Source organism: Protomyctophum parallelum (assembly GCF_964188405.1).
Source record: "Protomyctophum parallelum genome assembly, chromosome: 7".
Lineage (NCBI taxonomy): Eukaryota > Metazoa > Chordata > Actinopteri > Myctophiformes > Myctophidae > Protomyctophum > Protomyctophum parallelum.
In genome coordinates, this window is record NC_139705.1 from 33159714 (window position 1) to 33186962 (window position 27249).

At 41.8% G+C, this 27249-nt stretch overlaps 1 protein-coding gene across 2 annotated transcripts; it reads left to right on the forward strand.

Annotated features, from left to right (window-relative positions):
• The first annotated feature begins 519 nt into the window (after nt 1-519).
• Nucleotides 520-26443, forward strand: plod1a (procollagen-lysine, 2-oxoglutarate 5-dioxygenase 1a). 2 transcript variants are annotated; one of them, XM_083768677.1, is made up of 19 exons: nt 520-769; nt 1655-1746; nt 2022-2155; nt 2699-2862; nt 3670-3782; nt 3933-3996; nt 6790-6887; nt 7383-7484; nt 12056-12187; nt 13583-13704; nt 14274-14378; nt 14491-14616; nt 16787-16928; nt 17143-17256; nt 17600-17665; nt 19481-19585; nt 20194-20340; nt 23338-23463; nt 25512-26443. In XM_083768677.1, the coding sequence occupies exons 1-19, from the start codon at nt 676-678 to the stop codon at nt 25665-25667; spliced, it is 2202 nt and encodes a 733-aa protein (XP_083624803.1). In that variant the 5' UTR covers nt 520-675; the 3' UTR covers nt 25668-26443. The 2 variants fall into 2 exon arrangements, with proteins under 2 accessions (XP_083624803.1, XP_083624802.1); XM_083768676.1 differs by lacking the exon at nt 23338-23463 and adding an exon at nt 22934-23059 and having other exon boundaries at nt 522-769.
• The last annotated feature ends 806 nt before the right edge of the window (nt 26444-27249 follow it).

The window sequence follows — 27249 nt, forward strand, 5'->3', positions numbered from 1 at the left end:
GATTCACAACAGCCTTGCCACTTGATTTATTCCGATTTATTTCCTTTTTTCCAATGTGTGAGTTCCATACTTCCAGCACGCAGCATATTAGAGTCGTTTGGTTTGAATCAGATCCATGTGTAATGTACATTTGATTTGTGAGTACTAGTCTGTACGTGTTATGGGTCACGTACTCGAGAAGAGCCCCCCCCACCACCGGGGGGCGTTACTGGGAGGGCGTGCATGGCAAGCCAACATCTAAAATAAAATACATTGGATGGATGGGATGGGACAGAACATTTTTAATTGATTTTCCTATTAGGATAGCAACTTCTGAGCATTAATATTAGATACATAAACGCTCATTCATACCAAGTACCAACAGATTGTGAATGAGAGAGAGAGAGAGAGAGAGAGAGAGAGAGAGAGAGAGAGAGGTGGGACGGGGAAGGGGAAGGGGAAGGGGGAATCGGGGGATATAAGACACATGTATTGCCCCCAATGGGAGGGGTTGTGTGGGCCTAGGCTAGTGGTTGTTTGTGGGAGTCAGTCAACATTCTACACAGTCAGAGTTGAGAGATCAGTCCTAAAAGCATCCAGAACGGTCCAGGAGGACGGTCTACGGTACTACATCGATTGGACCAACTCAACAAACCACTTCCATTCCACTGCTGCCTGGGAGGACTCGAAGGCAAAATGAGAGCTGTGTATTTTGTACTCTTTTCTGGGATTACTCTCGCAGTACTTTTATCGCTGACAAGTTGTTCCAAAGAGCCGCAAACCCCCGACGGTATGAAAACTGATGTAGGCTACTATACTGTCTGCACTCGGCAGGCCTACAGAACATTATGCACGTTTAGTTACAGTTACACTGTAGTACGTATATGCGCTGTAATACGTTTGGTTTAAGTTACGTTGTACTAAAAAATCCTTAGAATTTCCATGAGACTTTTCACCGGGTCGTTCTGGACTCGGTTCCGTCGCCGCTGACGTGGACGTGACGACCAGTACCCCCGTTGCTCTGCAGTGGCGATTTAGGAACTTGTTAAATCCACATTTGTAGTCTAATTACACTCACTTGGACTGACATGCATAGCATACAGCCTATTTGATACCAAAAGTATAGGAGATAAAACTCTAATTGGGTGAAATCTGTTGCAAAAGATGTTTTTTTCTTCTCCTTAGCCAGCTGAAGGGAAGAGCTGCTAGCCTGCTACTATAAAATGTCCCATTATTTTGTATAAGCAATTTAATAAGCATTTGTGTTCATGTTCATCCATGACGCTTTATCTTTTATAGCGGCATTGTGCGATAATAATTATAGGGTACAAGCATGCAGACGCATGCTATTCTCACTGTTGCTCATGGCACGTAGTCCAGCTGGCTTATTTGTTCAAAACATCCCTGCATGACATGACATGACACAGCTAGTGCTTATTTTATAAGGCGCCAATTCTTTTCTGGCATTAAATAAAGTGTATAGTTTAATATTTACATTCATGTGGTATAATAATGTCTGCAACTGGTACAGCATGAGATCACATTCAGTACTATTATATGTTACTTAGCCAGCACTGCAGAATGTTTAGTTATTTTATTTATTGATGCACTCACTCACTCAATACTTAGTCCCCGGACCACTGACATTGATGTGAACATCATTCCTGTCTTCCAGGCAACCTTCTAGTGTTGACAGTTGCGACTAAAGAGACGGATGGCTTCAGGCGTTTTTTGAGGTCGGCACAACATTTCAACTACACTGTCAAGGTAAAAGAGGGAACACTTGCAATCTGGTTCAGGCCCCCGTTTGGTATGCAGCGATTAATGGCATGGAAAAACCCATGCCTGGCAGCAACCATTCTGCCTACGGAATACTTCCAGAGAACATAGACACCCATTGTTTGATCATGGCCATTTATCTTTAATATGTGAAGCAATGAGTGTGTTGTGCAGGGTATGAGGTGTAAATGGTTTTGTCAAAAGTAAAGCACAGAAGTCAAATGTCCTATTTATAAATGGTTTTCTCTCCCTTGGCTGTGAAGGTGCTAGGTCAAGGGGAGACATGGAAAGGAGGCGACTACACAACAGCTCCAGGAGGAGGGCAGAAGATCCGTCTCCTCAAATCGGCCCTGGATGAAATAAAGGATGAGAACAAGATCATCCTGTTCATTGACAGGTATAGACTACTGCAGCTGTCACTGCTAATAGAGTTGGCCTACTGTGCAACCCGATGGTGTAAAACCCATTTCCTCCCTATTATTATAACTAAGACACTACTATTGGTCACTAAAACACTGATCACTATTATGGCATGCCTCTCCAGGCGTCTAGCCTTTTTTTAGGGGGTCTTTGTGTCCTAAGTTCATCTTGCAAATTACACATAATAACTAACTATACTTTGAAGTATTTAACCTACAATGGAGGTTAATTTGGCTCAGATTGGGCTGAAACCTTGTCCAAATGTGGAGTAAATAATATGTCATACAACTGATGTTACAAGCTGGCCATGTGAAATCTGAGATCCACAATTAAATTATTTTAAGTGAAATATATTCCCATGTATTGGATTTGTGATCATAACAACACTTTCCTGTCAGTAAAGTAAACACCATCACAGGAAACTTGTGTCTCATAAAGGAAACCCATTCATTCTTTTGAATTACGCTGCTGGTCAACATGGCACAGTAAAGTTTTCTATTTTTCTCTGTGTTTCACACAGCTATGATGTGGTCTTTGCCTCGAGCCCCAAAGAGCTTTTGAAGAAATTTCAGCAGGCCGGACACAAGGTTGTCTTCTCGTCAGAGACTCTAATCTGGCCTGATAGACACCTGGAGGACAAGCACCCCCATGTCAGGGAGGGCAACCGATTCCTGGGATCTGGCGGTAGGTCATATATGTCTACGTATTAGTTACATTTTAACACGGTATTAATTACAATCCAAATGGAATTAAGTGAGCTGCCGATATGGCTCGTTGTCATTGCACTTTTGAGAGACTACATTTCATTTCGTCCAAATTAATTTCCATAAGTTTTTTTGTGTGTGGTGCAACCACTCCAAGGAACGGCAATGTCTGTGTTAACCTATGTGACTTTAACCTATGTGACTATGAGTAGCAGTAGGTGCAAAAGTGGCACTGTTGTGAAACAGATAGAGAGAGATAGTGCTGCACTGTTGCCTGCTAATGAGAGACAGAGAGAGAGAGAGGGGGGGGAGAGGGGAGTTGCACCACTCAGTGTGTGTCAGATTTATAGATGTTAGCAGCTTGCAGTTCCAGGCATCTTAGCTGCAAGTCATAAAATAACACACCTCCTGTTTTAATGACATGCTGTAGACTACTGTAGGTTCATTTAAAAGGGGTTTTGTGTATTTTTATAGCAAGGAAATGACAGGCCTGTAGTCAAGGCAGGCACCTGGCCGAGTTGGCTGACACCTCCTTGCCAGGTTTCACTGTTGCAGTATGGGGTATTGGGGTTGATGTTAATGAAAGCAACGGGAGAGCCTACAGTACACAGTAATATCCTGGTGTTATTTTAACTTGGGGTACAAATGTAACCAAAGCATTGACCCAAATAAATGAATACAGTAACCTTATGAGCTTGTTTATCGTATGACTCATGCAGTATTATAACAATTCCAATCCTAACTTTCCTTTTTCTTTCTTTCTTTCTGGTTCTATTTCTGTCCTTAGGTTTCATTGGCTACCTACCCAACCTCAAAGAGATGGTTGCCGATTGGACGGGGGAAGATAATGAGAGTGACCAGCTTTTCTTCACCAAGATTTATATCAATTCTGAGAAAAGGGTAGATCATATCACCGCATTGTTCTTTTTATGGTTATTTTTGTCTATTGGTATATTGTTTTGACACAGTTGATGATAGTTTTGCATGCAAGTAGAACTAGCGAGTCGTATTACTATTGTATAACATTTCATTTTTTTTGTCTGCTTTCAGAAATCAATAAATATCACGTTAGACAACAAATGCAGACTGTTCCAGAATCTTCATGGAGCCCTTGGTGAGTGCCTCCTGAACATCACTTCTTTGGGTTCAGACATTGTTGTCTCCACCAGGCCGAAGGCATGGGGGGAGAGTATGTTTTGCACTCCGTCCGTCCGTCCGTCCGTGTGTCCGTGTGTCCGTGAGCAGCTAATCTCCCGCACCGTTAACCCGGTCGATGCCAAATTTTGCACACACACTCCCTGGATGCCAACGATGAACCTCTGCCCCAAAATTTCCAGAACGGCCTGTTATAGCGCCACCAGGAGGCCGCTTTGCACAGTACACCTACAGATTTTGTCCAAACATCGCGCAAATTGGTACACAGTCTCTCTAGAGCCATTCAACGAAACCGGTCTTTCAGATTTCTCAGACTCCATCCTGATTGGTTAAGATTGGCTTCCAAAGTTCACAGGAGTGCTCAGTTTCAAACAAAATGCTGCAAATCATGAACACATCGCGTGATTTCCGTGAAATTGTGCACGCACATTCCCACTAGGCCGAGGAAGAAATGCCACATGAACAATTTCAACTCAGCCTCAAGGTGGCGCTATAACTGGCCGAAAGTGTTTTTACCTCTAATTTTCATTGTTTTGTTCCACTTTTGCTGTGGCAATGTAAACGTCACACACACACCCAAACAAACATGTTTAAATTACTCCTAAACATTTTGCCAAACATCACACACTCTCCTATCCTCCTGGTGGAGACCTGTGCCCAGAAGGGCACTTTTTCTAGTTGTCAATGCAGCACACAGGGCAAGAGCTTGTGTTACAACTGAATTGTAAAGGTCATACGCTATACAGTTACCTTTTAAATTGCATTTCAAGTTGCCTAATGCAACACCTAAAGATAGCAGCTTTTAGGGAATTATAGGGTACAGTCACACGTGTGATTGAAACATTTGCATCCTAATCACTTCTATTGATGCATCAAAGTGCAACAAACAAATCAAAGTAAACAAAGTCAATATAGAAATTTGACACAACAAATTGCCTCGGCAGGCATTAGCCACTTACATTCATCCACACAATTGTGACCTGATGTTTATTCTTTGTTGATGCCAGCTTTATTTCCCTCTCCTTTTTCTGGATGGAACATTTGCAAAGTTGCTGTTTTCCAGTTTATAGCCGCCCCTGCATGGTTTAACATGCTGTGCCGTGAGAATAAAAGATGAAGGAGAAGGAAAGACTTCCCCCTGCTTTCACTTCCTCTTCAGCACTATGGATAGTTGGCTCAAAGAGCAGGGAGAAAGAAGGAAGACTTTGTGGATTGTTACGTAATAATAATAATCACAGGAGAGTTTTACACTTTGCAAAATGTTGTCTGTCAACAATAATGTGTTATCAAGTTTTATGTCCAAACAAATACTCTCTTTGGACTGTGAACCTCAACCTAGAGGTGTGCTAGCTCTGGTCCATAGCTCTAATGCATTTCATTTAGAGCTATGTTACTCTCAACTTCCGCTGCAGCCTCTCCTCTTTAGCGTAAATAAAAATAACGTTTTTGCTACTCACCAAAACAAAGGTGGGTTGTGTCATTAGAAAGCCTACTTTCCTTAGTGGACGCACTCTGAGCCCCCCACCACACGTATAAACTGTACTTTTTGGCCAGAAAGGGAAAATAGGAAAATATTCTCTATGAGGCAATTCTCTGGGCAATATCGGTAGAAGGCGCTAAAGAGGAGAGGCTGGTCTGCATTCATGCGAGCGCCGGAAGTTGAGCTCCAAATGCAACGCATTAGAGCTATGGATCAGAGCTAGAGGTGTGCATAGTTGAGTCACATGTTTCAGCACAAGGTTGGCTGGCACATTTAGCATTTTTAGTGCCCTCTGGTGGACGAATGTGTGAACAGATGCGTGAACAGAGTGAAATACATTATACACACTTACGCTCATTACAATAGTGTTGCACTCGTTTCAGCAGCTCAACCAATGCCAATAAAAAATACTGCATCCCGGTTGTATGCCTCCGGCAACTAGTTGGCTGAGATTTCAGGTTCATGAGAATGGGACATAAAGGATAAAGGCATAAGGCATAATAGTAACACTCTACAGTTCAAATCCTAACTCAAATCTTTACCACACCTTTCTGAACATTTATTATGGGTATCACAGTACATTACCGTTCATTACACTACAGCTCGTGAAGGAGTTCAGGTAATTATCTTGAAAGGGCTTGCTCTTTCAGGCGCGAGGCTCCCTTTCAGACATGTCTTTCTTTGCCTGCCTGTTTCTTTTCCCTCGCTCTGCCCTGTCCCTCTCACTGTGCCTGCCGTCTGTGTCAGGAATGTATGCGTTTGCTGCGAGGAAGGGATGTGCTTGTGCACACATAGCCTTCGAGAAGGATAGAGTGTAGGACGGAGGGAGGGGGGTTGAGGAGGTGGGATTGGGGGCATTTCTTTCCCCCCACGGAACACTAAGGAGGAGTGCAGCTGTGTTTACAGGGGTGTGTTTGAGTAAGCCCTGCAGTCCCCGTCCACTCCACAAACAGTTCCTGATAGGACGCCGGTGGCTATGTATTTAAAGACATGTCGCCTGAAAGAAATCAAAGTTAGTGTGTGAGGTGGTGATTTCCACCATGTTTTTAATGCGACTCTGGTCACGTTTGAATGCCATCTGTTGTGAGAATGTGAGTCTGTTCACATGTACATTTTGTAGGGTGTGTGTGTTCTTTGTAGTGTGTGGGGCCCTGTGGAGTTTTGAGGTTTAACGTTTAGTGGGTGCTATCTTTGTATCGTAAGTCACTAATTTGAGTTTTGGATCAACCCTGGCGTTGCTAACTTCAGGATATGACATCTGTGTGTTTCCAGATGAGGTAGTGCTGAAGTTCGAGGACGGGCGGGTACGAGCCAGGAACGTGCTGTATGACACCCTGCCTGTCATGGTCCATGGCAACGGACCGACCAAGGTAAAACCCCCACTTTAACCAATGCAACAGTGAACACATGTTTGGAACAGTTGGGAAATATGAAATAAGTCCAATCGTAGAATGTCCTCTTGGCTGCCAAAAGAACAGTCTCCCTCCAGGCTCCAGCACAGTAAATGTGCTTTAACATTTAAGCCTGAGGAAAAATAGCAGATCTACAATCTCATAATGCGACTCATTGCGATGCATATAAAGAAAAGTACAAATCATCGCCTTACAGTAGAAAAGGGTCATCTTGGTTGAACGATATACAAAGTAAAATAATAGACTGCCCGATCTAGATTAATTCTACACATATTTGTACATACTGTACCGTACATATCTTTAAATGCTTATTTTTATTTTTGTAATGACTTGTGTACTTTCCCCTTCTATTGTTGCTGTATCATATGCGTAAACTCTTTAGCACACATGTAAATCAAAGTGTTATAGATTCCAAGAATTCAATCGGATTTCTTTGTTGGTTTTGTTTACCAGCTCCAGATCAACTACCTGGGCAACTACATCCCAAAAGTGTGGACATTTGAGACAGGCTGTACAGTGTGTCATGAGAACCTAAGGCCACTCTCAGGACTCAAGGTGAGTTGTGGGCGACACACTTTTAAAGTATTTACTGAAAACTCATTGCAAGACGCAAGGAAAATAAAGGCAATGGAAGAACCCTGTTCACTCCTGCTGCCTCTGTGCTGCATACCCACCATACTGTCAGCCTACTGTCTGTCCCTCTATACAAATATATAAAATAAAGGCGAAAGCCGCAAAGAAAAGAAAAAACTCCTGAGAAACGCCTGGCTTTTAAAGTGTTAACATTGAATGAACTCATTGGGTGGCAACAACATTCATATCTGTTCATAACGTTCATATACAGTATACACTGTGTGCAGTGCATGAACTTCAACTTTATTGTTGATCATGTGTGACATTTTGCAAGCATTTGTTTTCACATCGGTAGATCAGGGAATAAAATCAAATTATATTCGACTCGAATTTTATTCTGGCAGCACTACTGATGACTGCATGGAAGACTTGCTGAATCCTGATTCATATTTTGTCGTATGATGGTGTCACGCGACAGATTTGCAAGCTGCAACACATCGATTCGCAATACTTGCTAAAAGTTGCTATATGCTGTACATCCAACAACAACTCATAGGGGTCCCTGTCCTTAATGGGGTAAAGTATTATTTTTTTAATGTTTTCAGTTATTGATCACCAGATCAATATTGCAAAAATATTGGTGGCATTGGACAATGAACATACAATCCTATAGGCCAGTTAGTATCAGCGTTCATCACCTAATATTGAGGTTTGCATGAATGACAGGATTCAGGAATGTAAGCTTTTTCTAGTGCTTGAGGTTTTGAGTGTGATTTTAAGTTCTAACAAGTCGTCAGGAATGAATGAATTTAATAGCTATAACTGGGGTATCCAGCTTGAGGTTTGGGGCTCTAAAATGTGAAACATGCAGAAACATGTTCAGTGTTCGCTCATCCCCAAATCTCAAGCTGAATACCCCAGTTATGGTGAACAATGGATAGCGTTTACACAATTTACTACTGAACTGAATGGTTGTGTTTAAAGGGGAAAATAAAATAAAACTTTCTATTTATCATTGGTCAGTTTTTATTGCTTTAGTATTGAGTAAAGCAAGGTTACAAAGTGGTAAGTTTTATAGAAACAAGTTAAAGTTACAGGAACTTGAGTAGAAACCTTGAAGGAACAAGAAAATAACTTGGCATGAAAGAGATCAAAAAGCAAAGAAGGCATAAAGAAAGGGCATCTAAGAAAAGAAAGGTGATAAGATGAAAATAAAATAAACACTATGCAAAATGTCACGATGAAATGAAAGTATATTTAAGTGGTCTAAAAGACTGGTCTTAGATCCTCAGGATCATGCCGCAAAAACCTCATCATCCCAGGAGAGTTTTAGGAACAACCAACAGGGCTCTATCTCAGGATCTACGGCTGTGCTCAGCGTTATACGGGCCCAGCATATCTAAAAATGTATACTCCCCCGGTGTCTCTTTCACTCCATAGTCTCTCGAGACAGACTGTTGACTCACAAATTCAAAGGAAAAGAGGGTGCTGTTTTTTGTTTGTTTTTCTGTTATGAAGTCCCAGGATGAGTATAAATGTAACCTATTTAGACCTGAGGACGATTCTTTTCACGATTTTCAAAAAATAGCAGATCTACAAGCTCGTAGTGCGGCACCCGGTGCGGCGCTATGAGCTTGTAGATCTGCTATTTCTCAATAGCTAAAGTATAACATAATGCTTAAAACACAAAAAGGGGTTCCCGCCCAGAATGGGTTAAGCTGAATTACAAGAGTTACAATTACAATTACTGAGTTACAAGAATTTAAGTAACTAGAATTTCGCGGCCCTGACAGGCCGCTCATCCCAGAGTTACGTTGCAGAGCACTATGGGAAGAAGGAAATTGCGGGAGTTGACTCCACATTTAGTAACGGTCCAACGGATGGGTTATTAGTTATTATTATGTGTCCTTATTAGTGTAGTGTAGTCAACACGTTATGGCTCGTACACACTGCCCGGTATTTGCTCCGATTATGCTGTCGGGGAGCATTTTTGGCGCTCGCCGACAAAACCCCTGATCTGACGTTAAGCGGTGCCCAAAAGATAGATCACGATCTACCAGTAGGGCTTTGCAAGGTAGTAAGGTTGGGCGATATGCCAATTTTTTTCAACCGCCCATCGTCTGACAAATATTCGCCGATTAACGATGTATTCGTGTCATAAAAGTAAAGTGAGAACAGCTCACTGCAGGTCGCAAAAAAGCCAGATCTACAAGCTCTCAAGGCGCCGCGTCCTGCCTGTTTTTGCAGCTCCGTTCGCTAGGTGTTGAGAGCTTGTAGATCAGTCTGTTTCTGCAGCGCAGCTGCGCAGCCAGGGTAACTTGCTCCCTTGCCTCCCCGCACCGGTCAGTCGTAGGCTTGGAGCGGAGCAGCGGAGCCCACAAGCTGCTGCGGCCGGGCTGCTGCTGATATACAAGCTCTCAAGGCATCGCGTCCTGCCTGTTTTTGCAGTGCCGTTCGCTACGCGTTGAGAGCTTGTAGATCTATTTTTGCAGCGCTGGTGTCGGTGTTCGTTCACGTTGTCAATAAAAATAACTTAGATTACAGGCGGATATGAAGTTCAATCAGTGGGTTGCAGCACCAGTAGGGGCTACACGCTAAGCTAAGCGCTATTATGATCCCCGAGCCTATACACTAACACTAGTAGACAGTTTTTTTTATTTCCCCCCCCCCCCGACTTCACGGGTGAGGCATTGGGATTGTGATGAGACACGAGACAGCAGTGTGCATTCTGTTGTGACTGTATATTATTAAACTGCATGGGTCTGGACTCTGGAGCTTAAACAACATGTAGGCTACAGCCTCCCTCAGCTCCCAGGCTCCCAGCCTTTACTTTGGCTGGCGGCTGCCGTAAGTGCCGTGCCCCGGTGCCCGATGCTGCTGAGTGCGGGGACTGTGGGAGCATACATTATAACGGAGGAGGTGATTTCCACCCGGCCGCTGTTACTACTTTGCTGGGCCAAATTGATTCACATGTTGCTCACACTTTACAGGTTAATTGGGCTAAATCGTCCCGAGAAATCGCCTAATAAAAATATTCGGCGATTGGATTTGTATATTCGCGATTGACGATGTATTCGTATCGTCACCCAACCCTAGCAGGTAGACGACATGACATGCCCCTAAAAATATATATAATTTTAATATAAAAAAAGATTTTTGCATCTGCCGCTTGAGATGACCTGAGATGACTTGATTGATTGACATCAAAAAGGGCCTGTCAGCTCAAACACACAATGCAATACTTGTTGTTGCGTACAATCATCAGTAGCAAAGTCAAATAGAAAAAAATAAACCCTACCATTTCCATTTCCCCCTCTATTTCCCATTCCATGTGCGTTTGTCTTATATGTAGCCTATGAAAGCCCCCTCAATTACATTTTGTAACTATTTTCAGCAATGGGATGATATTTGGTGGGTATATGTTGTTGAGCTGGTCGTTTTGAAAGTAGCTCTCAAGTAAAAGAAAATATGTACTTCATAATATTACTGTTTTTCCCCCAGACCTCCAGTTCTAGGCAACACAGAATGATGAATAAAACCTTTTTATAGTGCCTACTGACGCAGTTGGTTTGATTGACACCCGAACATATTGACATGTCAATCTGGAGGTCCCCGAGGAGTTTGGTGTGGGGCGGAGTAGTATGCGTGGGAGTCCACTGTCCGCGAGTACACCGAGACTCAAATGTGTTACTGTCTGTTACCCATTAAATCAGCGAGTCTGCTGCTACGTTTTCTCGGCGCTCCGCTGTTTTCTTTGCCCCCTCAATGTCGTAACAGTTCTATTAGTTGGCTCTGGGACTGCAATCATGGCTAATAGCTGGGAAGCTTAGTCATTAACTACTGTAGTTCACCCATTCTGGACAGGAACCCCTTTTGGTGTTTTAAGCATTATGTTATACTTTAGTTATTGAAAAATAGCAGATCTACAAGCTCATACAAGCTTGTAGATCTGCTATTTTTGTAAAATCGTGAAAATATGGTGCAAATCTTTGAATATATGAATAATGTATATTCTTTCAGAGCGAACGTTTTAAACTCAAATCTTTGCTTCTGGGAGGGTCCCTGGAACAACATATTTTCAGATGGTGGTCAGCGGCCAATTACATATATTTTTGGGGGTCCTTGACATGAAAATGTTTGAGAACGACTCATAGTTTTCTGAAAAAACATTCTGTCAGGATTTAGAAGGCATTTGTAGAATCATCTCAGGTCTAAATGGATTAAATACATGACTTACTGCTGTAGTTAAAACATGTCAGATTTTTTTTTTTTTTTTTTAAGATATTCTTTTGCGGCTTACGCCTTTTATTGATTTTTGAAGGGACAGACAGTAGGCTGACAGGAAACGGGAGAGAGATGGGGGGGATGACATGCAGTAAAGGCCGTGTCGGGTCCGGGAGTCGAACCCGCGGCACACTGCGACTGGATTACCAGTCCGGTGCCCAGACCGTTACGCTACGGCCTGGGCCTATGTCAGAATTTCTTACGGAATTGAATTAAGTCCTTTCTCCCAAACCTCAGTCATAATTCCAGGTCTTTTTTTCCCCTTACAGGAGACTGAATACCCGCTGGTGGTGATTGGCATTTTCATTCAACAGCCTACGCCTTTTGTCACAGTCTTCTTTGAGCGTCTGCTGAAACTCAACTATCCCAAAAACAGGCTCAAACTCTTCATTTACAACAAGGTAAGAAGAGAAGGCTGTCGGGACCAGAATCACCTTTGTTCTTTTCACCCTGTCCACTGTTTGTCCCCATCTTCTTGTGGGCTCAATTCCATGAAACGCGTATAATGGCACTGTAGGATGGCTCTCTCACCAATCCCACCATTTCTTATGAAGTGTGTTGCCTAATCTCAATGTGACGTCATGGAATCTATAGGTGAGGGGCACTCCGTGTGGTGGCGTGGAAGGCCTCCATGTGCCAAATTTGAAGTAGGCGGGGCAAACGGTTCTCGAGTTACGTGGATTACAGACGTACACACACGTACAGAGACATTTATAGTAGGATTGAGTATACATGTGGTTAAGCTGGGTGTTCAATATAAAATAAGTGCTGATCCTAAATACAGTACAGATTAATCATTATGCAAGGCAAAAAGATTACACTTAAATACCACATCTATTGATTCAGCCATTTTCAGATTGACTGGCAGGGAGTTCCAGAGTTTGGGGGCGTACAAACTAAAGAGCTCCGTCTCTCTGCTTTACCACTTACCACCGTTAGTTGTTAGTTTTTTGCCTTTTATTGATAGATTACAGTAGTTTGACAGGAAAGGGGGAGAGATATGGGAAATGACACACGGGAAAGGCCGTAGGGCTTGGCAACCTAGGGGCCCAGACGGTTGAGCTAACCGTCCGGGCCGGCGACCTATCCTTTAATCATATCTGACATGAGATATGCACAGACAGACAGTTTACATACATAACCCTAAACCTCTAGAACTGCTCTCATGTCAATGCTCTACCGAGTCACATGTGCTCACTTGCCTCTGTCTTCCAGTTACAATAAGCAGGAATGTGACATGGCATGACATGACAGCTTCTAAACAGAGAACCCACAGGCTCATTGTTAGTGGGCATGCAAAAGTATGCATTGTTAAACACTACAAAAGAACATATCATGTTATAGTGTAAGAATGTATGATATCAGCCAGGTTTGATGAATAAAATACATTTTATGATCAGATGTATTTCATTTTTCTCCTCCCTGTGAACTGTGTTTTAAATTAGTTCCGTATGAGCCTCGAGGGGGTGGGGGGGAGAAGAAAAAACACAATCAGCACAAAGGCAAGGTTGTTCAAGTACCTTGCGACTCTGCTTTGAAATATCTACCGTACTGACCTGACAAAGTTCTACTAAGATCGAAACGTTGTCGTTTATTCAATAAAGTAATTATTTACCAAAAGAATGGTGTGTGGGCCCTACCTCCTTCCATGATTGCCTTATTGGCCCTGCACCCACTGTCGTGGTGAAGGTATGCTTTGAAATATCTAATCATCCAAAATGATGGAAATGATGGTGACTATTGATGATTTTTATTAGTTTGACTGGAGTCATTATAAGTGTAATTTTATCTTTCAGGAGGCTCATCATGAGAAGCAGGTCAGCTCATTCCTGAAGGGACATGGGACTCTGTATCAGGATGTCAAACTCGTCGGTCCTGAGGAAAACATGGACAGTCTTACATCACGCAATTTTGGCCTGTAAGATGACTCAAAGAGCAGAACTTTACTTTATACTGAAAAAGCTTTCCTGATGTTTCCCCCCTGTCCCTGTCTCTTACTGATTGATGCGGATGGATTTCTGGAATGTCGTCACACACACCACATAAAATGTTCGGGCTTGTCCATATTTGGGCATAATCAATTTTCCCCAGAAGTCAGGGATCTCCATGGGCATGTGGCAGGCACTCTGGTGCATCTGTCAGTCCATCCATTTCTCTTTCATGATGCTGATTGTCCTGTTCGCCCTTAAGCTTACATTTATGTATATTTGTAAGTACAAGACTGAGGAACACTGTATATTTGACAACATATAGTAAATGTCTTTTTAAAATGTTTATTCTATATTTATTATCCATGTCTGTGGTCGGAGGAGGCTTGCACAAAATAATTACACCCTCTCCTTTATACTTGGTGTAAACATGTGATGTGACAAATAAAGTTGAGTTTGAAGTAATTGTTTAATATGTTTTCCTAGTGCTTTCGGTTAATTTAATCAAATCTATTGATTATTAACATGTCCATTTGTGTGCCTGTATCATTGTTCTCAGTGATATGTGTCGACAAGACAAGGACTGTGGCTATTTCTTCAGCTTGGACATCGAAGTGGTCCTGAAGAACGAGGACACCCTCAAAATTCTCATCGAGCAAAATCGGTAAGAAACGATGACACATTTTGTTCGTGTTTGTATTGCTGAATGGCACATATTTATCCATTTAGTGTGTTTGAATGTTTAATTGTAAAAAACTATTCTAATGCTTCTACAGGCCTATCATTGCACCTATGATAACTCGCGTCGGCCGACTGTGGAGTAACTTCTGGGGAGCCCTCAGCGCGGACAGCTACTATGCCAGGTCTGAGGACTATGTGGACATCGTCCAGGGACGCAGGCGGTAAGTGGCCACAGCATTGCTCTCCTCCAAATACACACAATACAACCTCTGCGTGGAGTGGACACCTAACCCATTTGTAACTGCAGCTGTGATTATTTATTTGTTTGTCATCAAAGTGTTTTAATGGTTTTCCAATTAAGCATGCAAAATACACATGACTTACACAAAAGAAAAAGACAAGAAAAAACAAACAAAACACAACTAGCAGTCAAAAACTACCCCAAATGGACAACACCCCTCCACATTCTGTTGTTGACAGTAGTGATTATATCATCTGTAATGTATTACAATTACAAATTGTTAATGCAACCATCCTTTAATATACAAATAAAGGTAGTGTCATATTTCATGGAACTGTCCTGGAACTGTCCTTTGACATTGTTGTTCCTGGCAATTGAGTATTTAAAGATGCAGTTTCAGTCATAAGTTGGGTCCAGTCTGTGATCTCTGGTGGGAGCTCTTGCAGTGATAAGACTTGCAGTGACTAATGCACGTTGTGCCTTGGTGACCCCTTGTGGCAACGTTTCCTCAGTACCTCTTTCCAGAATGGTAAAACCACAGGACATTCCCCCCAAAAAGCATGTAAAGATGTACCATTTCCCCCTTACATTTCCAACACCTTTTGTCTTCCACCAAACCCATCCTAAACAGTTTCACAGGGGTATAGTAGAATCATGTATAATTTTGTAATGTATACATTTGCTTCTAATATCCCTAGTGGCCCACCCAACTTTGGAAATTATAGTTGACCAAATTTTCTCTTCACTTATTTCACATCCTAAATCCCTTTAATGAATTCCATTTAAATAATAATAATAATAAAACTTTATTTGTATAGCACCTTTCATGACATGAAATGCAGCTCAAAGTGCTTTACAGAACAATGGAGAATAAAAGAAAAGCAAGGCAACGACATAAATTAAAAAAAAGCAGTAATGCAATACAGTGAGGACATGAATAACAAAAAAATAAAAAATAAATAAAAGATCAATTAAAAGCAATGTTGTAGAAGTGGGTCTTGAGCTGAGCTTTAAAAATGTCTACAGAGGCTGCCTGACGAAGGTACAGTGGGAGCTTGTTCCATGCCGACGGCCCGTAGAAGCAAAAAGCTGCTTCCCCGTATTTTTTAGTTGCCATTTTTTTAGGCAAAGCGAGCAGGCCAGCAGTGGAAGACCTTAGGGGGCGGTTTGGGACATATTTAGGCAGGCGGGAAGGTAGGAAGGTGCGAGAATCGAGCCCTGGGGAGCGTAGGCCAGCTGGTCTTATCAGGGTTCCGAGTCCTCCCACTTAGCCGTCCTTTCATGTTATCTCTGTTAGTAATCACTGTGGAGATAGTTAATATTATAGCGGGCGGTGAGATTCTCACCGCCCGCCCGCTACTCACAGTTTTTCGACCTTTCATGTCCTTTGGCCTTGCGCCGAGAGTACTCCAGACGAATGAGTTATTCTGCGTGTGATTTTCTTTCCCATGTTTTACTCCCAAATTCACTCTTAAGAGGTGTAATTCCGTTTCCAGCAATGCAATCTTTTGAAGCAGCTTCTGAAAGTCCTCTGAGGAGATTGTTGGGGGCATGGCTGGCTATTTGCCAAGTATCCAGAGCTAGTTAGCTATATAGCTAGCTATGTGCCACGTACCCAGTCACAGAAGGTAAAAAAAAAGGGTATTTTGAAGTAGGCAAAAACTTCTATCTAAAGAACAAAAACAGTCCCATCGGTTTACAAGTATCTAGGATCCACTTGTAGAGATAAAAAAATAAAATAAAGCATGGATATCAGTTGAGGAATGCAAGCATAGGCGAGAGCGGCGAAGCGAAGCGTCCTCACTGTACGAGGAGCAGGAGCGATTATATGTGTATGTGTAAATGTGTTTACCCACTGGCTAAATCCTATGTCACTACGTTAAACTCACTTTGGTACTCACTTTATGCACTTTATGCATATCGTTGCTGTCGGGAGGAAACCACCTAACTCCATTTTTGAGGTGTTTTTCTTTTTTGCATAAATCAGTGCTATTGAACACCCTTTATGTCTATGTGTTGGTTAAAAAAAGTTTTCTTTTTCTGGAAAAATGAACATTTTGGAGTTAGGTGGTTTCTTCCGGACAGTAGAGATATGTAATGCTAGTGATGGTAAAGGATATGGTGACATTGCTGACTCTGCCTGCTTGCAGGGGTGTGTGGAACATCCCCTACCTGTCCAGTGTGTACCTGCTGAAGGCCGGCCTCCTGCACTCGGAGCTCTCCCAGTTTGACTTATTCAGCTCTGACAACTTGGACCCCGACATGGCTTTATGTCTGAACGTTCGTGATGCGGTCAGTGATTGATCTAGCCATCTTTTTTATTCATTGTCCAACTATCTGCGCACACACACACACACACACACACACACACACACACACACACACACACACACACACACACACACACACACACACACGGAATGACCTTCAACATGCATGACACATTGGTTTTTCAGTCAGTGTAGTAATTTCAAATCTCTGATTTCAAATTGTTTTTTAATTCCAGGGAGTGTTCATGTACGTGTCCAATCTACACACCTTTGGTCGCATCCTGTCGACGGAAAACTACCAGATCGAACATCTCCATAATGACCTCTGGCAAATCTTTGAAAACAAATTGGTGGGCATCGGCATACGTCGTTAGCAGTCTATCTAGCAGTCTTTCTATCCGAAAAATAGAAACCTTGTATGCTATTGAATGATTTGTCCAGAATATACAGTAAAAACAATGTTTTTGAATTTTCTCTCTACTCTTACCTGGCTGTATCCATTAGCGTGACATTCAGCCTGAATTTACATTTTGTCAATGTGCCAGGCTAATGTTTGATTTCTACTATTTTGAATTGAATTTCCCCACGGGATCAGTAAGATCTGTCTAAAATAATGTGTGAATTTAGAACATTGGACCACCAGAGCACTTTACTGTATACCATTATAATGTTCTATTTACTTTGTTTCTTCAGGATTGGGAAGAGCGCTACCTCCATCCAAATTACACCCGGATCCTGAAAGAGAACCTGATTCTGACTGTGAGTGAAGTCCGTTTTGTTCCTTGTGTGGGGGAGTCAAACGGAGCATTTAAACGATGCTATAAGACACACATTATGTAAAAATGTAGACACAATTCAATTCAATTCAAAGGGCTTTATTGGCATGAGAAAACATACGTTTACATTGCCAAAGCAGAAAGAACAGTACAACAATACAGCAATACAATCAAAACAAAAACAAAAATTATGTACTTTGTCAGATTCTTCAATAGATCAACTTCTATGTTCAAGATCACTCGATGCAGGTATAGTGCAGGCATATACACAATGATTAGTCTTTACGGTGGTTGTGTTCCATTTGATATCCTTCTCCTATCACAGCAACTCACAAATCTTGCTGCTGTGTTTGCACATTGTTGTACTTCGCCCAGCAGATATGGGAGTTTTTTGTCATTGGTCATGTTTTCAAAATCTCCGTGTGTGGTTGTAATCTGTGGGAAGTATGTGTCTCTGATGTCTTGGTACAATGGACAGATGGTTAGGAAGTGTAGCTCGGTTTCCACTTCATTTAGTGTGCAGTGGGTGCATAGTCTGTCTTCTCTCGGGATACAGGTCTGCCTATGACGGCCTTTCTCGATCGCGAGACTGTGCTCACTGAGTCTGTACCTAGTTAAGATTTTTCTTTGTTTTGGGTCGGTCACAGTGCTCAGGTATTCTGCCACTGTGTATTCTCTGTTTAGGGCCAGATAGCATTCTAGTTTACTCTGCTTTTGTGTTGCCACTTTCCAGTGTGTCAGATAGTTTTCCTTTTGCTGTTTTATAATTTGGTTTAGTCCAATGGGTTTTCTATCTCGTGGCTCTGTTTGTGTTTGTGCCCGGAGTTCCAGGGCCAGCTGGCTGAGGGGGCATCTCTCTAGAGTTTCACTGTGTGTGAGTGCCTTGTTATGGAGTGCATCTAGGTCACTTTCTTTTAGGTGGTTGTAGAACTTAAGTGCTCTCTTTTTTATTTTGATTATGAGTGGGTATCGTCCTAATTCTGCCCTGCATGCATTATTTGGTGTTTTTCGCTGGGTACGGAGAATGGATTTGCAGAATTCTGTGTGTAGGGTCTCGGTTTGGTGTTTATCCCATTTTTCAAGGTCATGGTTTGCTAGACACACACACTCTCCGCTCTATTCCCGCTGAGTTCTCGTCTGAAAAGCAGGGCTGATAATCACAGACGAGTTTGCAAAGCAGTGCTTCGAACGCTGATGTCATGTTGTCCTGTTTAACTTCCAATGTGATATATCCATGCCGATCGTGTTTACGTTTACAACTCAATGTGCTGGTGGAAGTGTTGTCCTCTTTCAAGAGCGGTCGAGCAGAGGAGGAAAAGCCTTCTTGCTCTCTGCTGCCTCCAGGTGGGCAGGGTGTCCTCGACGCAAGGTACGCAACGCAAGCAATATGGTTGCGTTGGCTCGGGATCAGATCTCAACCCGACGGAACGAGACGGATCACGTAACTGACGCAACGCAAGGGAGAAATTTATCTCACCCTGCGTTGCGTATGTATTCTTGCGTCGATTACTTGACTCTGCAGGCTGGAACTATAACAACAGCAGGCATACTGTAGATAATTTAAAAAGTTGAGCTTCAGGAAAGTACATATTTCTTATACTGTAGTGTAAACTATAATAGGCCCAATTGATTTGAATTATTTCTGTTCTTTCTGTAAAGGTAGGACTTTAGTGATTGTTATAGAAATGTTCACTCTACAGAGACAGATTTGAAGATGAAGAAGATGTTTGAAGATGTTTTTAAGGTAGAGTAAGGTCACTAAGTTAGTTGCTTCTCTTAATTTTTTCCTGTCTCCCAGCCCTGTCCAGATGTCTATTGGTTCCCACTCTTCTCCGATATCGCCTGTGATCACATAGTCGAAGAAATGGAAAACTTTGGACAGTGGTCAGGTGGTGCAAACACAGTAAGTTTTGCTTCTCTTTCAGACTGATTTGTTAGTTGCTTATAAGAGACCCTGTGAAGTCCCAAAATGAGTTCAGGTAAGCTATACTATTGTATCTACCTGGCTCAAAGATACAAACTTATGAGAATGTTGAAACTAACCACAAATAATTCCTTTTGATATAGTATTTTTAGGACTTTTAGACTTAACACTCAGAATTTTGCTGTATACTGCAGTTTGTTTACCCAGTAACATTAATACCGGTACAAGTTTACAGTGTGTCCACCACTGATTAGCATGTTAGAAAAGGTGGTACTGATTGTATAAAGTGATACAATCTTCACCTGTAATCATATTGTATCGCAGTTTAACTTTTTTTGGTCTTTTGTTTTGACACTACTGTATGTAAACATTGTCACCAAAGTCAAATTTCAACTGTATTTATTGTCATATGCATGTTCAGTACAACTCTGTAGAAAGGAAAGGTAGTTCCCATGGGGAGGGGAAATTACTACTTCACCCAGCAGATGGCTGCTCAGATGGCGTTGATGAGCGCAAAGCGGGGAGCTGTTATTTTCGGAGTGTGATACTGTCATTCATTCTGTCATTTCTTAAATGTTTTCTCTCAGGACGCCAGAATCCAAGGTGGCTATGAAAATGTCCCCACCATTGACATCCACATGAACCAAGTGAACTATGAGAAAGAATGGCACAAAGTTCTACTGGATTACGTCGCGCCAATTACAGAGAAAATGTATCCTGGTTACTACACTAAGGTAAGATAGATTTATATTTTTTGTCAGCACATAAACGGATATATTTAAATTTCACTAAGAAACCACACCTTCTGCTTAAAGTTTAACGTTTAACGTGATAAGCAGAAGGAGGTCTCTACTCTACTACACAACTTCCCTTATTGTCAATTATTTCTCTATAACTAAAAAATACATTGCATGGATGCACCTGGGACGTATCCTCAGTGATGTATCCTGAGGTCAACAGGGTTTCGGGTCTTCCAACATCATACCCCTCACTCAGGCGACCCAGCCGGGGTGATCAAGTCCCGACTTACGTCGCTGTAGCTACCCTCAGTCAGTCCCTCTAGGGCAAAACCAGGGCCACACAATCCGTTGGAACTACTCCAGAACTACTCTGCCAGGGCTGGGAGGTACACTTCTGGCGCATGGAAGGACTAGGCTCTGTGGGTTGTCTCCTGTCCGGGCCCCTCCTACGTCTCACCAGGTCCACTCCTGCTCTCACCAGGCTCAGGACCTGTGCGTTGCAACAGAGTCCCAGCACCAGACACTTCATTCAGGAGTGGTGGGCAATGGTTCTGCAGGGAAATGGTGCTGCGGCTCTGCTTGCTGCTTGCATGGCCCTCCTAAAGGCCTCACCGAGGGCTGTTGGGCTTCCTCACGGAGGACACAGGCTGGGGGCACTAACACATACCGCTCACCTGAGTGCCGTCTACATTACGGCTGTCACCCGTCTCTCTCTTAATAATTTAGAGAAAGAATTGACAATAATTCTTAATAACATTGCATAATTATTATGCATTATTCCAATGATGGTGGTGGTGTCGGGTTTCTATATTTGTGTCTTTACTTAAAGTTAGCGAAAGTCACATATCAATTTGTTCCAAGCCAACTCCCTTAGGAAACTTTGTGACAGCTGCTTAAAGTTGGGGTACCATTAACAACCTATGTATGGCAAAATGTCTGTAAAATGTAAAATGTCATTATGCTTTAAGTAGCATGTGACGTGTCAAACTAGGGGGTTTTCATGATTCTGAATACATTGATTGCAAGCATTCATTTTGCACGAAAAACTAAATTCGGCCATAGCCACTTGCCTTAGTTGCCTATGGCCATTTTTTGCCGAAGGAGGGTTTTTCATGCAAAATGAATGCTAGCAATGGATTCAGAATCATGAAAACCCCCTAGTTTGACACGTCACATGCTGTCACAAAGTTTCCCAAGGGAGTTTGCTTGGAACAAATTGATATGTAATAGTAGACACCTTTATGAACACATCTGTGAAAAAAGCTAGTGGTAAGCATTTTTTCCCAAGATTTGCCACAACTTTCGCTAACTTTATATAACTACTTGTTTAGCATTGCTAGCATTCGACAGTGAAACAAAGGGGCCCTGTTAGTGGCTGTAACATTTCATCCAAATACATTGATCTACAATTCTAAATGGAAAGGTATCCTTCAAAAGAGGGGGAAAGATTTTGAAGTCCAAGTGTGCAATGCCATTACAAAAAGTTTAGCTGTGAACAGACATGCTGCAAAAGCCCGGTCATTAAAATGAGTTTTGTTTGCAGCCTGTAAATGCTGCCAAGCAACTCAGCATATAACTGTAAATGTTTATCATTATGGCCTAGTTAAAATCTACGGCCTGCACACGTTAGAATTATTGAGGCAAAATACGGCATTGCATGCCAATGTTTTTTCCCAGTTTTCTTGTGATTTGTGGGAATGGTCTGTCTGACCGATAATTATAATACTGTGACCATATTAGTCACATGTTTTCTGTTTTTGTGTCACCTTTTCTTGGTGAGTATTTTATTATGTGGTGGCTGGACAAGACAAATGTTGTTACTGATGAAAAATAAGTTAATAATGTTAATGGACAAAGTAAGTTCAGTCAGGACAAGTCGCATATATTATGTAGTATATTTATGAATGATAAGGACTAGTTTGATAGACTAGATCTGCCTTATGGCTGCCTGCTACACAATCATAGATGTTGGACAGGGACATAACTCCACAGAGCTGATCACACACACACACACACACACACACACACACATTTAGAGTACTATTTGTGAATGGTGATTGCTTGGTTGGAGAATGCATGCTAAAGAGCGGATAAACCAACTGAGCCGATTGGGTTTCCTGTGCGATGTATCCTGATGGCACACTGACGGCTACACACCACACAAATTCACATTTAAGTGATTCCCTTATAATGGCTGAACAGTTTCCAGCTTGCCCATTCTCATAACAGCTCAGGAATGGTCAACATTCAACACATATTTGCAGACCTGCTGTTAACACCTGCATTCAGGCTTTATGTCTCTACTACAAATAGGCGACATCCTAAGAAGAAGATCCAGGATACAGAATAAATTAACATGACCAGTGTCTCATGTGCTCCTTGTTGATGGATGTACAGTATGATTCTTAGACTGGGTGACAATAATTTGAACTACTTTCTCTATTTAAGTAGCCGAACAACTTCTGTTATCGAGGAAATGTCTTTGACTTTTCATTTGTTTACACTGAGTACATGGCTCCCCTCGCTCTGTGTTGCTGATGTCCACTCTGTGTTGACCTTTTTATACTGTATGTTTCCCCATCATCAGTGTACCTCTCCCCTGAACTTCGTGGTAAGGTACAAACCTGACGAACAGCCCCTGCTTGCCCCTCACCACGATGCCTCTACTTTCACTATTAACATAGCTCTCAACAGCAAAGAAACCGACTACCAGGTAAATGACCAGTGGAGGGCGGTAGAGTGTGAACCGTCAGGTAATAGAGGGGAGGGCTGCAGGTGACTTGCCCTTCTTCCTTTCACTTCTTCTGTTTAACTTCCGGATGCGAAAGCCGGAACAGGAATGGTGCTAATGCGCATTCTTTTTTCAGCAGGAGATCCAGTCACAAACAGTTACTCTCTCTCTCTCTGGCCTTACAGGCCCAGTTTCCCAAAAAAAAAAGATCTTCCATGACTTTCTTTTCAGACTTCTGTTGTCTGTCTGTCTCTTCACAGGCTCAATTTGAGTTGGCGTTTGTAGTTAGATATAAGCCAGATGAACAGCCCCTTTTAAAACCACACCACGATGCCTCCACATTCACTATAAACATTGCGCTCAACCAAAAGGTCCTTGATTACCAGGTGAGTAGCGTGTGGGATATGTCCTGATAATATCCTGGGGTCATCTCAGAGATGCTATATGTAAGGGATAATGTCTGGCTAGCTGGTCATTGTTATCACCCTGAAGGTGAATTATCTCCCAACAATGACCTGCTAGCCAGACATTATCCCACTTATTACACGGCTACTTAACATAAAATAATAAATAGACAGTTGACGTAAAAGGGCTATAAGTTACATGGGTTTTAATTTGGCTATTTAGCATACAAAATATGTCCGTGGGTATTCCGCTCAAGAAAGTAGTTGTACTACCGGGCCGGCACCTCTGTTACGGCGCTGATGCGGACGTGCGGCTTGATGAGCAGAGTGCTCTGAGGCAGGCTTTGATCAAAGCTGGCGTCGATTAGCCATCGGTCTGTTATAGAGCGGAGCGGCCATTATCAAGAATTATTACACGGCTTGGTTGAATGCTTGATTCTGATTGGTCAATCGCCAAATTAAGCAGTCTGTTATTTCTATAACAGACCGATGCCTAATCAAACCCTCGGAGCACCTGCTGATTTACTTCTCTTTCCAACATGACAATGACAGCCATGTAAACACACACACAATGTCATTTACAGTTAAACATTGCTCTCAAAAACATTTGAGCGAGGAATAGACGATGCAGTACCCGAAAATGGATTCTATTGTTTTCCGACTGCTGAGGTTAATCAGCCTGTCGGTGACAAGGACTGTCTAAAGAGGACGGGACGCGGAGACCGTAAGGGCGCCGCCATGTTGCTCACATGGTGCTCCATGGAAGGAAAGAAACATGCGCAATGGGCTTTATGTAGCCATCACTTCCTCGTTCAGCTTCCTTGGTCTCAACTGCGCATGTTTCTTTCCTTCCATGGAGCACCATGTGAGCAACATGGCGGCGCCCTTACGGTCTTCGCTTCTTGTCCTCTTTAGACAGTCCTTGGTCAGTGATTTATCTACATAACACCCCACTGAATTCAGTAATTGACCAATCAGAATCAAGCATTCAACCAAGCTGTGTAATAAACATTAATGCTAAACTGGAACTTTGGCTCAGAACAGGCTTATGTCTTACGAAATGCATTAAATGCAATAACATATTTTTATTTTCTAGGTGAAATATCTAGGTGAAATATCTTAGGTGAAAGCGGTGCTAAAATGCTATGCCTTAAGATTCCTTTTAAAAATGTCCACAGATTAGAGTCCTGGACCTCTGACAGAGGTTGGGGCTGAATGCCATCTAGTTTTAGACCAATTTCAGGGCCAGCACCAGAGGATCTAATTGCAGATATTTAAGAAGCATAAGTCTACAAATAGCACACCACTTAAATTCAAACATTGCAGTACTACAGTGGTTTGAGGACACATGTTAATGCTTCATTGTACCTTGAATGTTTTTGTTGCAAGCATGTTTTGGCCTTTTTGGTGTCTCCAACTTTTTCTTCTTTGCATGTGCTAGAAAATGTATTTCTTGTTTTGGTCAATGCCCTGCATCTTTGATTAGAAAAACTGAGTCAAATTCATTCATTATTTCTGTATTAAGTGAGCAACAATGCAATTGTGAAGGAGATCTGTAAATTATCTTGACAGTCACCTAGATCTGTCTTTTATGTAAATAGTTTCAGTTTCTTACAAAGACGTTGATTTGAAACAAACCCCTAAGCAAACCCTCAATATTGTGACATAAAACCGTCTCTACAAATGAGCCACTGTGACATCTAACTGGAAATGACAGAGAACATCATTCAAATACAGTAATATCTTTAACTAGTAGTTTCTGGGAAGTATTTGATGAAGACGGTACTGCCGAATATTAGTTCGGCAGTAGTATTATTACAACCTTTGAAAGCATAAATGTAAGGTTCTTCTGATCATAAGAACACTTGACATATTTTACATGAAAAACAACTTGAAAGTGGGAAGAAAAGCATGTTGGCATCTCCATGCTAACAGTTGTTGTACCTACTACCCATTCATTTGTTTATATCCAGCACAAGTGAGCCTTGTCTGATGATCTCTACGCCCTCCTGTTTTCTTTTTAACAACAGGGAGGTGGATGCAGGTTCATTCGCTACAACTGCACAGTCGAAGCACCAATCAAAGGCTGGGCCCTGATGCACCCGGGCCGTCTCACCCACTACCACGAAGGCCTCCGAACTACAGAGGGTGTGAGATACATCGCAGTTTCATTTGTGGACCCTTGAGCAGTGCCACAATCACTCTGTGATGTTGAAGTTGCTCTTTTCCTGATCTGAGATTAGTTTTTCAAATTTATTTTCTCCGGCACCAACTCTGAATATGTTTTTTATTTTATTTTTTACGGAGAGAAATTGCCGTTACAAGGGGCAACTACAAAGGCTTGAGGCCTTGAGCTAAACCTCTCAGGAATTCTCCTGTCGTTCAACTTAGGCTTCTTTAGTTTGAACAAGAACCCATGACCATACTGTATATTTCCAAATGGTAGCCCAGGCGTTTAATACGAGAATTTGTTTTGGACCACAAAGGAACCGGGCATCTATTTGAGGCTACTGTTTGGAAATATACGTATACCGGTACGTTCTTTTGAGAACCTGCTTTAATTTGAAAGTATTATTCTAGTTTGGAAATGACCTTTCTTTTAATGGACAATGTGGATTTTCTCAGTATTATAACAATACATTTTTGTAATTCAGTCTTTATAGTTCATTTAACTGTCAGACACTCCAAAAGTGCAGAGCCTTATGAATCTAATTTATTTTTACATGTTTTATATGAATATCTTCCAAAGACCAATGTGGCTTTTATGAAAGCTTTTATGTGCAATATCAGAGTCTTCTTTGGAAGATTCTGTGTTGAAATGCAAACATATTTTTGACAGTTGATCTGGATTGATGGGAGATTCACTGAATTTTCTCAAATTTTGTATTTTCTTGCTATTACAAAATGTGGTTGTACTTTTTATGCTCATTTGTTAATAAAACAATGAACCTAGTGAGTAGTATCACTGTCTAGAATCCCGGATTACCTAGGTCTATATCTTAGTAGTGAGACATAGAAACACTTGGCTGATTCCCGTTGGGTGGTGCACTGGTAAAGTAGCTGCCCATCGCCCTTTAATAACATATTGAGTATACTTCTCCCAGTATTATTGTGTACTATTTTTAAATCAAAGAAAAAATCTAAGATATTGCATAAATTAGAAAACAAACGTTTAAGAAGTATTGAAAATTGCTGATCTACAAGCTCACAATGTGGCGCGAAGTTGTGAGCTTGTAGATCTGCTATTTTCCTTAGTTTGAGTCCTGGTGGGGCGGGCAAACATCTAATCTCTCTTTTGGGTCACTCACAGGCTATAAAGTTTGGTAAGGAACTGGGGATTATAGGCATTACATTTAGTTTGACTCTGTCCCACAGATACATATTGTGGGAAATTGGCCGATCTACAAGCTCCCAACGCCAGCCTTGCTGTTGTAGATCGTCTATTTTACGCCTCTATCTTACGTAATATTTGGCAATAAAAAGGTCTTTAAAGAGAAGAGATAATGATGTAATAGCATGGAATGGACATAATGTTTACTTTGTCAAAGCTAGTGTCAAATATAAATAATCAAAACTAACGTACTAAAGAAATGTGTAAACAGAGCTACACATTTCAACTTTAATGGAAACACTAGGTCACAAGACCACACACATGTTAATTTGCTGTTATAAATATTTGTAATAAAGCGTTTGAAATAAATATTAATATTTCAGGATGTAATTATTTTCAATTGGTAAAGTAAAACATAACCTTTAATTGCTTGCTAC

Bases quoted from the DNA above. Each gene is read 5' to 3' on its own strand.
- plod1a (XM_083768677.1), top strand. From the start codon at position 676: ATGAGAGCTGTGTATTTTGTACTCTTTTCTGGGATTACTCTCGCAGTA. The intron at 2,156-2,698 runs GTATAGACTACT...TGTTTCACACAG, and splicing joins ATCATCCTGTTCATTGACAG to CTATGATGTGGTCTTTGCCT. The intron at 6,888-7,382 runs GTAAAACCCCCA...TTTGTTTACCAG, and splicing joins ATGGCAACGGACCGACCAAG to CTCCAGATCAACTACCTGGG.